Raw genomic sequence first — 15,369 nt, 5'->3', positions numbered from 1 at the left:
GCTGTATTCTTGACCCCCTAGGTACCACCATCCATTAGAAACTGCAGGCTCTACTGGGATTACTGATTCACTTTTTATGAAATTAATTTTGGTGTCACCAATTCCTTGAACTGATTATTTCTGGTGGGTAAGGCACATGCTCTGACAAGGATGTGTCACAGCAAATTTTAATGTATCATAATGAAACTGTTATGAAATGGAAGTGTGAATTTGTATGTTGTCAAGGTGCTAAGGGAGCTAGATTACATTGCTACATAAGTCTAATCTATATGGACTATATAGAAGACAAAAAGCTTATGTTAGATTTGTATTCTCTTGTGTACACATTCTTTACCTAACCATATTGTGTTACCTCTGGTAACCTCTGATATCTGATCAGATTGGATTCTGCATTCATTCATTCATTCATTATCTGTAACCGCTTATCCAATTCAGGGTGGCGGTGGGTCCAGAGCCTACCTGGAATCATTGCTTTTTGAAGGAGAACACACCAAACTCCTCACAGACAGTCACCCGGGGCAGGAATCGAATCCACAACCTCCAGGCCCCTGTGTTCTGGATGATTCACAAGTGAAGTCAATACAAAGTGTTTGTTATGAGGTGAACTGACTGGAAATGACAGTGGAATGACTGATGCATTGCTGAGTAATTCAACCTCACAGCAAGGGTAATAAAATGTATAATGCTGATATACTCTTTTCCTAATAGTGACTTCTAAACACAGTGATTATTTAACAGAAGCAATGCTACTTTCTCCTGAATTTGAGTTTAATACATTCTAAACGTCTGAGGTAAAGCATCAGAAAAGTAAATCTCCTTCACAACTGAGCCCTAAAGACCATGAGATCATTGGTGAAATTACTTTCTCATGGCCGTCTTTCACAGTGTTTATCACTCTCCAAAACATTATGCGAGCCTTTTTCTCACTCACACTCACACAAACACAAACACACACACACACAAGCAGTGTTGGCTATGTTTCATGAACTTGATGAACACTCTACTATACTCTGTGAACTTATTTTACAGTTAGAATAAATGTTAAATAAACATTTTAGACATATCAGCCCCTGCTAGCCTGCTTGCATATGGTTATATACCTCTTCCCTTTATCGCTGTAATCAGAATGGGACTTAGAACAGGGATAAACCAACACAGGAATGTCTGCACTCACTTACCTCACTGCCTTCTACATCTGCCCAACATTTCTGGTTGGATTTACTCCATCCTTCAGGAATGTTGTCATCAGCAGAGTGCAGTGCTTTCTTCGGGCTAAGCCCCTCAAACCCCAAACCTGTACTCGGGAACCATTAACATATGCTAAATCAGTGTTTGAGCTTACACTAAGGATTCCTGAATGTTAAGCAATGAGAATTATGTTCAATTCTCAGACAAACATTTCAATAATTAGTATCATCACAGTGTTATATTTAGCATTACATTAGGAACTGATCTAGGTATGATCCACCAACAAGTTTGGACAAGAATGCCTCAAGTGGACCTAGCAGGGACCTCTTACTCAAAGTTGTTAAAAAGCGTAGACTAATCCAAGTCAATGAGTGTATTTTTTTCTGCTGCCCGAATGATATGACAGAGACGTTCAGGTATAGCTTAAAATGAATTTATTTTAATTTAATTTAACTGTTTATTGAACTGCATTAAGCTTGTTTTGTGCATTCTGTAAAACAAACCAAAAGTCAAGATAACTAAAAATTATATGCTAACATTAATTCGTTTCATTCAGAAATAATAAAGCTATGCTCACTGTGAGAACTTTTTTCACACATAAAAAAGTAAATAAATATTATTTGAAAATAACAATGTGCTTTGTAGTGAAATATTTTAAGAAACCTGAGCTATGTGCTACAACATCTTAATGGGATTTTTAATGAGTGTATAGCCTTGCAACAGTTGCTCTGACTAAGCTGAGTATGTATTGTGTAAAAAAAAAAAAAAAACACACCGGTAGTAGTTCATCAAGTGAAAAAGATTCCAGCTTTACAACTTACAAATGTATGTAAACTGACCGCCCATTTCTGACCCACTTTTTATGACTGCCCATTGGTGACCTACTTGTAGAGATTTCATGAGACACATACAGACACTTAATACACACTCACGGTCTCTATGGGATCTGTTCTTACAGCAGGTACAGTGTATACTGTACAACATTGCCCTCTGCTGTTCCCTCAGTGCAGCAATTTGTGGAAAAATGCAAAATAACACAATTTTATATTTTGAATCTCACAGCATAAGTGTAAAAAAAGGCATTTAAATTATCCATCATTCATCTATATCATGAGCCTATAGATGCCTAACCAACTACAATTATAATCTGTTTATAATGTGAGAGAGAGAGGGAGACGAGATAATAAGATAATATTCCATTCCCAAAACGAAGATATTAAAAACCTGCTAGAGAGATTGGATTAAGCATTCATCATTTTAAATGATCAAATGTACCATTAGGTTTTCATGCACGTTTAAACCAAAATGGTGTCAAAAACATCTGATCAGATGAATCCAGGTCAAGTTGATTAAGGTGCTGAAATACTTTTATTTGCCGCTCCTTAAACAGTTTCCAATGATCAGCCATAACTTCAGGCCAGACGCAACCCTGTATCCATGTCCTCACTCACTGTGTGGATCAGGGTCTCTGTTTCTGTCACAGGATGAAAATGAAACCCAATTAACTACTGTGAACAGTGAGGCATTGTACAACTTTTGTCTAAAAATTCTCCTCTCTTTGCCAGGGAGGGTAACCTTTCTCTTCTAATGTGAAAAATCATAATATGGAGATAAGAGTTCTTACCTGCTGTTGTCCTACAAGAAGGGGTTTTGTCCAATTTCCGCTTTCCATGTCCCCAACCAGAGGCTAAAGGCAAAAAATGACAAAGGAAACAATATTTTGGAAAAGCCACAGCCTGCTTTAATTAAAACAAGGATGGCCCCATGCATCAATGTATGTATTTATTTATTTGTATGTCTTTATTTATTTGTTTATTTGTTTATTTATGTGTTTGCCTTCATTTATTCATTCATTCATTCATTCATCTTCTCTGCCCAATTCATGCTAACCAGGGATGCAATTAGTCTACCTGGAATCACTGGGCACAAGAATATACCCTGGACAGGACATCACTCCATCACAGGGTGGCAGTTAGTTTGCCATTAAAAAATAACAGTATACAATCTAAACTCATATACTGCAAGATGTTCTAAAATTTTCATGAGTGATTTTCACTCCTTAAATGAACACTTGTGAAACAAATGTTGAGTTGTGTTTATCATATAAATGCTCTTAATTTTGCTGCTCAAGTATTCCATTCACAACCCCATTTCCAGAAAAGTTGGGATGTGGAACAAAATGTAAATAAATACAAACCGGATTCCAAAAAAGTTGGGACACTAAACAACTTGTTAATAAAAACTGAATGCAATGATGTGGACATGGCAAATGGCAATATTTTATTTGTAATAGAACATAGATGACAGATCAAAAGTTTAATCTGAGTAAATGTAACATTTTAAAGGAAAAATATGTTGATTCAAAATTTCACAGTGTCAACAAATCCCCAAAATGTTGGGACAAGTAGCAATAAGTGGCTGGAAAAAGGAAATTGAGCATATAACGAACAGCTGGAAGACCAATTAACACTAATTAGGTCAATTGACAACATGATTGGGTATAAAAAGAGCTTCTCAGAGAGTCACTGTCTCTCTGAAGCCAAGATGGTAAGAGGATCTCCAATTCCACCATTGTTGCGCAGAAAGATAGTGCAGCAATACCAGAATGGTGTTACCCAGCGTAAAACAGTAAAGACTTTTAAGTTATCATCATCAACCGTGCATAACATCATCAAAAGATTCAGAGAATCTGGAACAATTGCTGTGCGTAAGGGTAAAACTCTACTGGATGCTCGTGATCTCCGGGCCCTTAAATGTCACTGCACCTCAAACAGGAATGCCACTGTCAAGAAAATAAGAGAATGGGCTCAGGAATACTTCCAGAAAGCATTGTCAGTGAACACAATCCACAGTGCCGTCCGCCGTTGCCAGCTGAAACTCTACAGTGCAAAGAGGAAGCCATTTCTAAGCAAGCTCTACAAGCTCAGACGTTTGCACTGGGCCAGAGGCAAAATGGAAGACTGTTCTGTGGTCCGATGAGTCACGATTTGAATTTCTTCATGGAACACTGGGATGCCATGTCATCAGGACCAGAGAGGACAAGGATAACCCAAGTTGTTATCAACGCTCCGTTCAGAAGCCTGCATCACTGATGGTATGGGGTTGCATGGGCAGCTTGCGTGTCTGGAAAGGCACCATTAACGCAGAGAACTATGCTCAGGTTCCTGAACAACATATGCTCCCATCTAGACGTCATCTCTTTCAGGGAAGACCCTGCATTTTTCAACAAGATAATGCCAGACCACATTCTGCAGTATTCACAACATCATGGCTACGTAGGAGAAGGATCCGGGTACTGAAATGGCAGCCTGCAGTCCAGATCTTTCAACTATAGAGAACATTTGGCGCATCATAAAGAGGAAGGTGCGACAAAGAAGGCCCAAGACGATTGAACAATTAGAGGCCTGTATTAGACATGAATGGGAGAGCATTCCTATTTCTAAACTTGAGAAACTGGTCTCCTCTGTCCCCAGACGTCTGTTGAGTGTTGTAAGAAGGGGGGATGCCACACAGTGGTAAAAAAATGGCCTTGTCCCAACATTTTGTTGACACCATGAAATGTATTTTTCCTCTATTTTTCCTTTAAAATGTTACATTTACTCAGATTAAACTGTTGATCTGTCATCTATGTTCTATTACGAATAAAATATTGACATTTGCCATCTCCACATCATTGCATTCAGTTTTTATTCACAATTTGTTTAGTGTCCCAACTTTTTTGGAATTCGGTTTGTACTAAATGCAATGAGGTGCAAATCATTTAAACCCTATGTTTAATAGAAAACAGAACAAAGGCAATATTTCAAATGCTGAGATGGGGATATTTTCTCTATATGGAAGGGACAAGGCCCATAAAATTGGAAAAGTGTCTTGTGGTATGACAAATCAAAATTTTAAATATCTTATAAAGAAGTTTTTGGACTTTTTCAGCATGGACTACAACAGTATAGCTCCTAAGTAAAAAGAGTCCAGGAGCTAAACAAGTCCAGACCTGTCCTCCACTGAAAATAATTGATGCATTATGAAATGAAAAACAGAGACCCTGAGCTGCTGAGCAACTGAAATCCTATTACAAGCAAGAATCATAAAACTATTCTTTTTTAAAACAACAGTGACTGGTATCCTCAGATCTCAAACACTTACAGAGTGTTGTTAAAAGAAGAGGTGATGCAACACAGTGGTAAACGCTGCCTTTGTCCCATGGAATGCACAGAAGAAGGTATGGAATGTGTTGCTGGCATCAAATTCATAATGGGCAAATATTTATCAAAAACAATAACGTTTTTCAGTTTCAAGTAACAAATATTGGCTTTGTCCTACTTTATATTAATTATAGGGATTCAATGATTTACACATCATTGCTATTTGTTTTTATTTATATAGGGGTTTGTATTGTTCCATAGTGAAATCAAGTGGTATTGTATGTGTGTGTGTGTGTGTGTGTGTGTGTGTGTGTGTGTGTGTGTGTGTGTGTGCGCGTGTGTGTGTGTGTGTGCGCGTGTGTGTGTTTTTGTTCTTTTGGAGTAACAATAGAAAATGTTAATTATATTCACCTTTCAAAGTCACCTTCCCAATCAAAACAGCCATCACCAATGCTAACACACAGACAGCAAGTGGCAGTGCATATTTATGAAGACCCCCACTATAACTCCACTGATCCACCCGCCAAACAGCTGTAGAGACAAAGACGGCATTGTATCATAATCCTGTTTAACAGCTATTAAGGGTGAAACCTTTTACATATTTTGGTTCAGAATTCTGAATATTACAAATGTTCTTAATTACACAGACTGCCCTGGCACATATACATACAAATGTAATTCTACATTAGCAAAACAAAAGCTATCTTTAGTATATAAATATAACAGTATCAAAAACTGGTATATATTGTTATTTTTAAATATGGATATTGTTTATATGAAAAATATTGTTTTTATATAATGTCTTCATTTCATTTGTCTGGTTCTAAGCATTATGTAAAACTAATATTTCTGTTTTTGAAAGAAAAGAACAAAGACAAAAATAAGAGGCTTATCACTGATACAGTCTGACAACTTAAACATACATTTTTCAATGCTTGGTCTAGATTTGATATAATACTTGAATGTTTACACACTTGCTCAGAACTGTAGTAGTAACCGATCTCAAAGGGCCACCAGAGGGTGTCAAGTATTGCAAGGATTCAGTCTTAATACAAAACAATATCATTTGAAAGCGGCTTGACATGTTGGGTCGCATGAAAGAGGATGTCAATTACAGGATGAAATGTTATGCAGCTGATACTAGAAATGGAAGAATAATTGTTAAAATGTGTATAAAAGTTGATGGACCCAGAGAAATGGTTCTTTAAAAAAATCTATATTTTTCTTTCTGCTTTTGCCTTCTCCTAAAAAGTTGCTATTTTGGAGATAAATAGTTTTGTTCTAACAGCAGTAATAAGCACAGATTTAATAAGGTTTACTTACAGCACTGGAGGTTGCATCGGTTTTCCTCCACTGCAAACTGCACATCTATTCTCTTCACCTTAAAAAAAAGCATTCTGCACATCAGGCAAGCCCAAAACACCATTATTAATACTGAACTTAGATAACTGAAATAGAGAACATTCCTGCGTACATATTGATTGTTCTACAAGGGTCCTTTAGTTATTTAGTAAAGGAAAAGGTTCTATATTCAACCCTGAACACTTGAAGAACATTTGTTCCTCTATTATTCCACTATATATGTCAAGCTTATAACAATAGAGGAGCTGTTTTTGGTGCCCTTTTCTAAAAGTTTCTATAAGAAACCACTTACAGCACATTCTCCATCAGTCTGAAGAACACTTTCATGATGCAAAGAATCTTTTAATCAGTCATTCATTCATTCATTCATTATCTGTAAGCGCTTATCCAATTCAGGGTTGCGGTGGGTCCAGAGCCTACCTGGAATCATTGGGCGCAAGGCGGGAATACACCCTGGGGCGCCAGTCCTTCACAGGGCAACACAGACACACACACACACACACACACATTCACTCACACCTATGGACACTTTTGAGTCGCCAATCCACCTACCAACATGTGTTTTTGGACTGTGGGAGGAAACCGGAGCACCCGGAGGAAACCCACGGAGACACGTGGAGAACACAACAACTCCTCACAGACAGTCACCCGGAGCGGGCATCGAACCCACAACCTCCAGGCCCCTGGAGCTGTGTGACTGCGACACTACCTGCTGCGCCATTTTTAAGTGTGTACAGTAATGTGAGCATGTTGTCCCTGCCTAATTAAAATATGTATCTCCCAAAATAGTAACTAAACCGTAGGTGTAAAATACCTTCTTAACTTTCAGTGGAAGTCAATGTAAAATGATTTTACTCCAAATAATTTTGGAGCATTTCTATTGGTTAATTCATCATGAAATTTTCACACGATGTGAATGACATTTGCTGGGTTCATTTCTAGTTTATGTAGTAAACTAAAAATCGACAAAAATGGAAATACATGTTTTTCATTTTAAAATGATGATATGTTAAGCATTATGTCAAGAATTAAAAATACACATTCTTCCTTCCCTTTCATTTTTTATATAGCTTTGCCATACCTGAATACAAATGCTGCATGTGGTCTTAGACAAGTTGACAGCTGCAGGCTTTGTTTTTTCCTTGAAAATAAGGGATGACATGTCAGAACAAATATTTATTTCAAGTTGCCTTCCTGTTAAGGTAGAGAGGAATTCAAATGCCCTTCATTCAAAGAGTCTTTTTGTTTTCTCTTGTTATTACTGAGTCTTTGCTGAGTACAATATAGTACTGTATTTATGTGGAACTCTCCCATTGAACTCCGTCCAAAAACAACCGTTTTTAAGGCCTTCAGAATGTAATATATGTCAGCTATGTTACACTTAAAGTCTTGTAATTGTGTGCATACGTCTGTTAATGTTGGCATACCACAGAGATTAAAAATGGCCTTTCTTCAGTCAGCTCACAGGCAGTGGAGTTGGACATCTTACACAGACCCACTGAAAACGAGGCTGGAAACCATGATGTAATTTCAATCCACTGCTGGTCAGCTTTGGTGACCACGTTCACATCCCACACTGTATGATGTAGAGACAATCTTATATATGGTGTATATCACTGCTCTTGGAACATGTTCTCATATCTTCAAAAAACTACAAAAATCTTTTGCCACAGTCATTATAAATAATTTCTATTGGTCCGTTAGTCAATATATCTGACACAGTTTAAACAGTTTTTAAAATATACATTTTTGGTGTTTTTCATTATATACCAAATATACCATTTGCTCTTCATATTTTTCATTTAAAAAACTGCAGCTTATGTTCAATTTAATCTAATACCATTAACTTCTATTATAAGTTAACAATGTATTTACTGTTCCTATAAAGTTACTAGGATACAAAAATGTATTCCAACAGTGACAATTTTGTTCAGTAAAAGGGTCATTACTTAACAGTCATATTATGAATCAGTAGTGCAGTAAATAACATACAGGGAAAATGTTCCGATGTGAACGGGCACTCTATCCAAAATCCTGCTTCAGTGGTAAACTGTAGAAGAAAGTTTACATCATCCAACAAGAATATACATGTCATTATGCATGTCAGGATCATCAAAGCCATGTCCTATCTACAATATCATCACATTTAGAGTTCCTTTAAAATGTGCCAATCTGCAAATTATACCTTCATGCAAAGCTGTGGGTGAGGATCCACTGTAGAAAATATCACCTGAGGCCAGAACAAAAGCAATATTTACACAACCCCTAGCAACCAACACATGGAAAACACATCATTAAAAAGAAATTCACATTATAATTGTGCTTTTAACATCTCACTGAAACGCTACAATTACGTTTTATGCTGGTTATTCATGGACATTGAACATGAAAAAACAGATAATGAAAGTGAGCCTACAGTGTTCCTATCAGAAGACAGCAACACATTCCCAATGTCGAGGCAGATCTTTGGTCCAACAGCGTGACACAGTGAAACAACTGCCTGGACAGGACACAGAGGTTTCCATGACAAAGCCTGTGTGTAATGGTCATAGGTAACTCCTGACCACAACTCCTCCACATCTGAAAGAGACAGAGATACCTTCAGATTTCTACATATTGTGAATGCATGATTAATAAATGAATATCTTACAAAAGCAGAATTCAATATGAATGTTATTGCAGTCAATTTAAAATAATGCATGCTCCCATGCAGTTGCCATTTGAAAAGTACTTGGGGTTTTTTGGATAGTGACAATATTTGAAAAATTATAATAGAAATAACCAAAAACAGTAAGGTGTTGACTTACTATTTTTAAATGGACAAACTTGAATTCTGCGTGCATTTGTTGTTGCAGGCCATCCCTGTAACAAATAAATGTGGTGTAATGTGAACCGAGGCTGAGGATGTGATGGGTGTGTTTAGAAAAGTCAGAAATTATACCTCAATGCACAAACAGGGAAGGGCTCTAGAGTACACCAAAGATTCATTCCTGTGCAGGTCTTGTTTTTTAATCTGATGAAAAGACACAAAACACACACACACGCACACACACACACAATCTTTAATGTGCTAGAGGTTTGTGTTTATGCTTAAAGAGGGTCAGCTTGGATTAAAATTGAGCTTGGGGGGTGGGGGGGTGTGGGTGGCGTATGGTTTGGTGGGGCTGGGACCCCACACCCCTCTATTGAGCCTTCTGGAGCTGTGATGTGCATAATTCAGAAATACTAATAAAGGGATGTGCCTACATAATGACTCCTAAGAAAACCTCTCAATATTGTGGTGGCTGGTAGGAAGAGAGTGGGCTGGGCCCTATGTAAAGCACAAAAGTATATGGTACATTGGATACTTTACATTGTTTATTGTGTATAATTACAATTATATTTAAAAATATTTTACACTCACTAGTTTATGAGGTCCTGTTCCACTACAAATCTGATCTTTGAGGCAAAGTCTAAGGTGGTAGTCTTTGTCCTCAGGGGCCTCCAAAACTCTGACTGTAATTTCTCTCCTGGAATCGTCCACTGTGTACATCAGCTCTCCAGCTACAATGATAACAAGCATTAAAATGTATTTCGAAAAACAACAGTTTGTATTAATGTGCTATTATACTTAAATTACATGATTAAAAACTCACTTTTGCACTCTGTGACTTTTTTCCTGATGTTTTCATGAGCACATTCTAACACAAGGAAAGAAAATACAAATGCAAAAATTTCAGTTTACCCTTTATCCATTTAAAATGTTATCAAATCACAAATGCACTACAAGCTCAGCTAAAAGGTTACAGTATACCTGGAATAGTGTATTTTTGAGTGAAAATATTGTTGCAGAAGTTGGGGGCAGTTTTAATAGTCACAAAGACATCTTGTCCAGGCCTGACTGAAAAACAGTCATACTCAACCTCAACCTGTGAAGATGAAGCAGACTAATGTTAAAATTGTTTTTCATTGTAAATATATCAACTTATGAAGAAAGTGTTTTAGTTACATCTCTTTTCCAATATCATAGCCTATTTAGTACAGATGACACAAATTCATTCATTCATTCATTCATTATCTGTAAGCGCTTATCCAGTTTAGTCGTGGTGGGTCCAGAGCCTACCTGGAATCATTGGGCGCAAGGCGGGAATACACCCTGGAGGAGGCGCCAGTCCTTCACAGGGCAACACAGACACACACACACACACACATTCAATCACACACACACAGACGGAATCTTTTGAGTCACCAATCCACCTACCAACGTGTGTTTTTGGACTCTGGGAGGAAACCGGAGCACCTAGAGGAAACCCACGCAGACATGGGGAGAACACACCAAACTCCTCACAGACAGTCACCCGGAGTGGGAATCAAATCCACAACCTCCAGGTCCCTGGAGCTGTGTGATTGCGACACTACCTGCTGCGCCACCGTGCCGCCCATGACTCAAATTTTATACTCAATATAGTTTCAATATAGTTAAAGTATCTGAGAGTACAGATATTCAAGATTTTAAAACTGAGTGAAAAAGAAAAAGTGCTATGGGGCCAGCTCTACTCTTTAGCAGTCATTCAATTTCCTTGACTGCCAGTTTATAATACTAAAAGGCATTTTTATCATTCTAAATTTTTAATAAAATACACAGCAATAAATCAGCTGAAGGCATGTCAAATGAGTTCCATTTTCAATTGCAGCAGAAAAAGGAAACAGCCATTTAATTATAGTTTTTTATTGTAAGTAACGGTGCAAATAAGAAGACTAAATCTTTACCTGTTTCCCATGCTCTGTAGTTTTGTGAGGATAAGTTACAATCTGGCAGCGTCCCAACATGCCAGCAGAGTTCAAACACATAACAACACCATGGATATCATCTGAGGGTTCAGAAAACGGTGTTAAATTCAAAATGAGAAAGACAAATTGAATTCATGTCTGAATATGTCTCCGTGGTTATATATTAAAACGGTATCATTTTTAACTCAAAACATAGCTCCGCCAATACCTTCATTTTAGGTATTTGACATCATATAACTGGTAGATTTACAAAGTTAAGCCTTTTTTTTCCCTCTTGTATCATTATGAATTCAAACCTTGAAGGTGTCTAATCTATTTCCTCTATGAACAAATGCTGCCTCAGAGTTGGCTGCTGTTGGGAGATTCCCTCAGCATCCCCATTCATGTGCCACACAGAAAAATAAATATTAACTTATGATATATCCCTGGGGTAATAAAGCCATCACTTTTGGCCCTTTCACCCTATGGATTTGAAAGGAAACCTTTTCTCCAGGATGAGTCCTATTTCTCAGAAATAACACGTACACAAAACACCCGTATTACTTCTTGCCAGTGCAACAGGAAAAATGCCTTTGTTTCCTCTTACTTGTCCTCATATTTTACTAACCTACATGCTTCAAATATTTTACATACAAATAGTTTGCTTGGCATCTGGACAACACTGAATTTCTCAGTCATCTCTTACAACGCACTGTGATCTATGATTCACCTAATACTTTTCGAATTAACAGCACACAAGTACATACATTCCTTCATAGTCTGTAACTGCTTGTCTAGTTCATGGTCGCAGTAGGTCCAGAGCTTACCTGGAATACAAGTAAATATTGTGGTACAATTTTTCTCTATAATTTTTAAATTTGATTTTCATTGTTTTGTTCACTTTTTTTTGCCAATTAGAAGCATTTTATCTGTAGAAACATCTACATACCTAAAGTTAAATGTATACAAATGAGGAGTAGCTCTTCACAAGACAACAACTGTTTCAAACATACCATAAAGTGTTATCAGTGTTACAATCTTAAGGTTGAGAGAACATTTTTCTTCATAACATTTCATAACTGTGGACAGGCTGACGTTATTGATTGTAGTGGAAATGTTGTGGTCTTGCTGTTTCTTGCAGGGAGACAGAGACACTGGGGGTAGAGAAAAAAAATACTGTAACTTTGTATTAATATATTGTCTACTGTATAAGTTCATGTATGAGTCCATGGTGAGGGGATGGAACAGGTGTGTAGGTCTGATATTTCTGTATGACTATCCTCATATACGTACAGTAAGATTTGGCCTTGCAGTTTAGTCCCTGTAAAAAAAAAAAAAAAAAAAGGGGGAGTGAGAGATTTTGAAACACTACACCGGAAGTGTCATGCAGAATTCTGTTTAATTAGCATGCATTCCAAATTATGGATTAAGGAAATTTTATATCTTTTAGAATCATAGAAGGGGTTTCCCAAGTTTGACTAAGCACTGGCTGTAGTTCCTGGTTTTGCAAAATGGAAAGTATTGTTGGCTACTGTCATTTTACTGTTGTCACCTTAAAGATATTTCCACTTCCTTTTAACCATTTACAGATTATAAAACCCAAATGCAAAACATGCACTTCTAATGACTTCACCTGAAATAAATTTCACTAATGTGGTTAAGGTGTTTCACTTTGGAACAGACACAGATCAGGCACAGAATCAAAAATGACTCACACTAGCTACTCGTTATTTAATATAGAAGCATACAACTTTCAGAAAATTAAGATGGTAATGGCAATGGTAATAGGCTTGTCCTAAAAGTCCAAAACTGCTGACAAACCACCACGAAGCAAACTCACATGTATGCTGTAGTCACAACCTGTATATACCATATTATACCTCTGAACTGCCATTAGACTTTCATTCATTGGAACAGAATTATTAAAGTGTACAGTTGAATAAGTGATCACATATCAAATATCTTTTATAAACTAAATTCACATGACTGAAAATATTTTTTCAGTAATCCATTAACTGGATTATTAATTTGTCAAAACATGCCTGTGTAAATGTGTGTGTGAATATTTACTTTTGCTATGTTTGTCCTATATTTGTATAATGTTAAAATAGGCATCCAAGAATATTGTCCACACAGATAGCCTAATGATATTAATCATATATCCACATGATATTAACATACCTCAGAACAGTGAACTCCACACTGCTGGATCTGCTGAATTGTGCAATTTATGAACTCAGTTTGGAGGATGATGAGCAGTAAGAACTGAATGAGCTTCATCTTCAGTCCAGTGATTGTATGCTGCTTGGAGTGAGAGCAATGCAGCATTCTGCTCAGCCGAGCAGACAAATGGTGAGGAAGACAGCACTCTCTGGGAAAACTCTCTATAAACCATACTATAACCTGAGGACACAGCCACATCATTAGTTCGTCCTCATCTCAGCTTCTACACAGCAGTGCCCTCTAGAGTACTTCACTATGTATGCACCTTTTAAAAGAGAAACTGTGAGGTGAAAGTTATTAGAGGGCAGCTTTTACTCACTAATGGTCCAGGGGGAAAAAATCATGGAACTAAGCATAAAACGGGGTTCCTATATTGTTTCTGGGTTCATTATTTTACTAATGTAGCAACACGTGTACGGTTAGTAAAATACTCCAATTGAAATTTAATTGAAAACCATCAGGCAATATAAAAAATGGCAAAGTCCTCCTTCCAAACCTCTTCAAACAAGAACATATAGTGTTATACACATACTGTTCTAGTCAGATAAAAACATCAAACCATGGTGATATTTGTAGAAAGGAATATGTTTTAGACACAGAAAAAGCTTTTTTCGAAAAAAAAAAAAAAAAGCCTTTGTAACATTAGAAAGCTGCCTCAATTATCACCAAATGTGGGAGAGTCTAAAACGCTTAACCTGGTTTAACACACTAAAACAACCACCTAGAAACACTACAATTGTATTACGTTTTAGACTCTTCTCCAAAGAGAACCCCTGTGAACACACTGTGTGTGTGTGTTGCCCTGTGAAGGACTGGCGCCTTCTCCAGTGTGTATTCCTGCCTTGCGCCCTATGATTCCAGGTAGGCTCCGGACCCACCGCGACCCTGAACTTGATAAGCACTTACAGATAATGAATGAATAAATGAAATGGTGATACAATGCTTTGCTCCAGAACTAGTATTTGACTAATGTGTTTGAATTCATAAATTGCTAAATGTAGATGCAATTTGGCTTGTTACAAAAACTTTAGCTTGTAGATTTCTGATAAGTGATAATTGCTCATTTTCAAATTGGGTTTGTAGAGATGTTTATCTAAGAGGGATTGAGAAAATATTAAGGTATATATTTTCCCAAGTTATTTGAATCACTGAGTTGGGTCTCCTACCACATATAATTGCTCTAGACCACTTTTTTCCCAGTCCATTATGTCCAACAATAAAACAATCTCACATCTAATCAAGATATATCACTTTTCTGAAACAAATTTTGTTTCTTTTTTTTGTTGTTTGTTTTGTGTGTTTTACAAATTACTGTAAATGAAGTTAAACAGGACTCTCTTTGTAGTGAATGTTAATTTTATTTAAAAATGTGTTTTACTTAAAATAAAGGCAACGTTTTTGCAACTAATATATTATGTAAAACCCACTAAATCTCACTAAAAATCTTAAACTTACATTACTTAAAAAAAATTCTATTTGGTAATGTCCGTTTAAGATTTTTAAAGGGGACCGTAATTTTTTCTAGAGATTGTTTTTGCTGTGACACCTCACAGCCAAAAATCAGAAGTGTGAGGTTATATCTCTGTGGCTGTCTACAATGTCTATACAGTGCCATGGGAGTAACATCACATTTTGCCATATATACTCCCATAATCTGCACTGTGTGTACTGTAGGGAATTGTAAATAGACTTGGCCGAATCCCAA

The 15,369-nt window shown here is 36.9% G+C and overlaps 1 protein-coding gene across 1 annotated transcript; it reads right to left on the bottom strand.

The window, feature by feature from the left end:
- Positions 1–1,650: 1,650 nt before the first annotated feature.
- On the bottom strand, positions 1,651–13,768 carry il17rel (interleukin 17 receptor E-like). Its single transcript, XM_066668177.1, has 18 exons — positions 13,623–13,768; positions 12,735–12,762; positions 12,455–12,595; positions 11,442–11,542; positions 10,486–10,600; positions 10,328–10,372; positions 10,096–10,235; positions 9,634–9,705; positions 9,500–9,554; positions 9,109–9,272; positions 8,878–8,922; positions 8,685–8,742; positions 8,120–8,268; positions 7,774–7,833; positions 6,654–6,711; positions 5,742–5,861; positions 2,813–2,875; positions 1,651–2,662 (listed from the first exon to the last, which is right to left on the bottom strand). Exons 1-18 carry the CDS (start codon positions 13,719–13,721, stop codon positions 2,601–2,603), a joined length of 1,575 nt encoding a protein of 524 aa, XP_066524274.1. The 5' UTR covers positions 13,722–13,768; the 3' UTR covers positions 1,651–2,600.
- Positions 13,769–15,369: the final 1,601 nt, after the last annotated feature.

The sequence above is a fragment of the Hoplias malabaricus genome, chromosome 4 (assembly GCF_029633855.1).
Source record: "Hoplias malabaricus isolate fHopMal1 chromosome 4, fHopMal1.hap1, whole genome shotgun sequence".
Taxonomy (NCBI): domain Eukaryota; kingdom Metazoa; phylum Chordata; class Actinopteri; order Characiformes; family Erythrinidae; genus Hoplias; species Hoplias malabaricus.
Note: the sequence above shows the minus strand (reverse complement) of the source record. Positions and strands in the feature narration are given on the sequence as shown.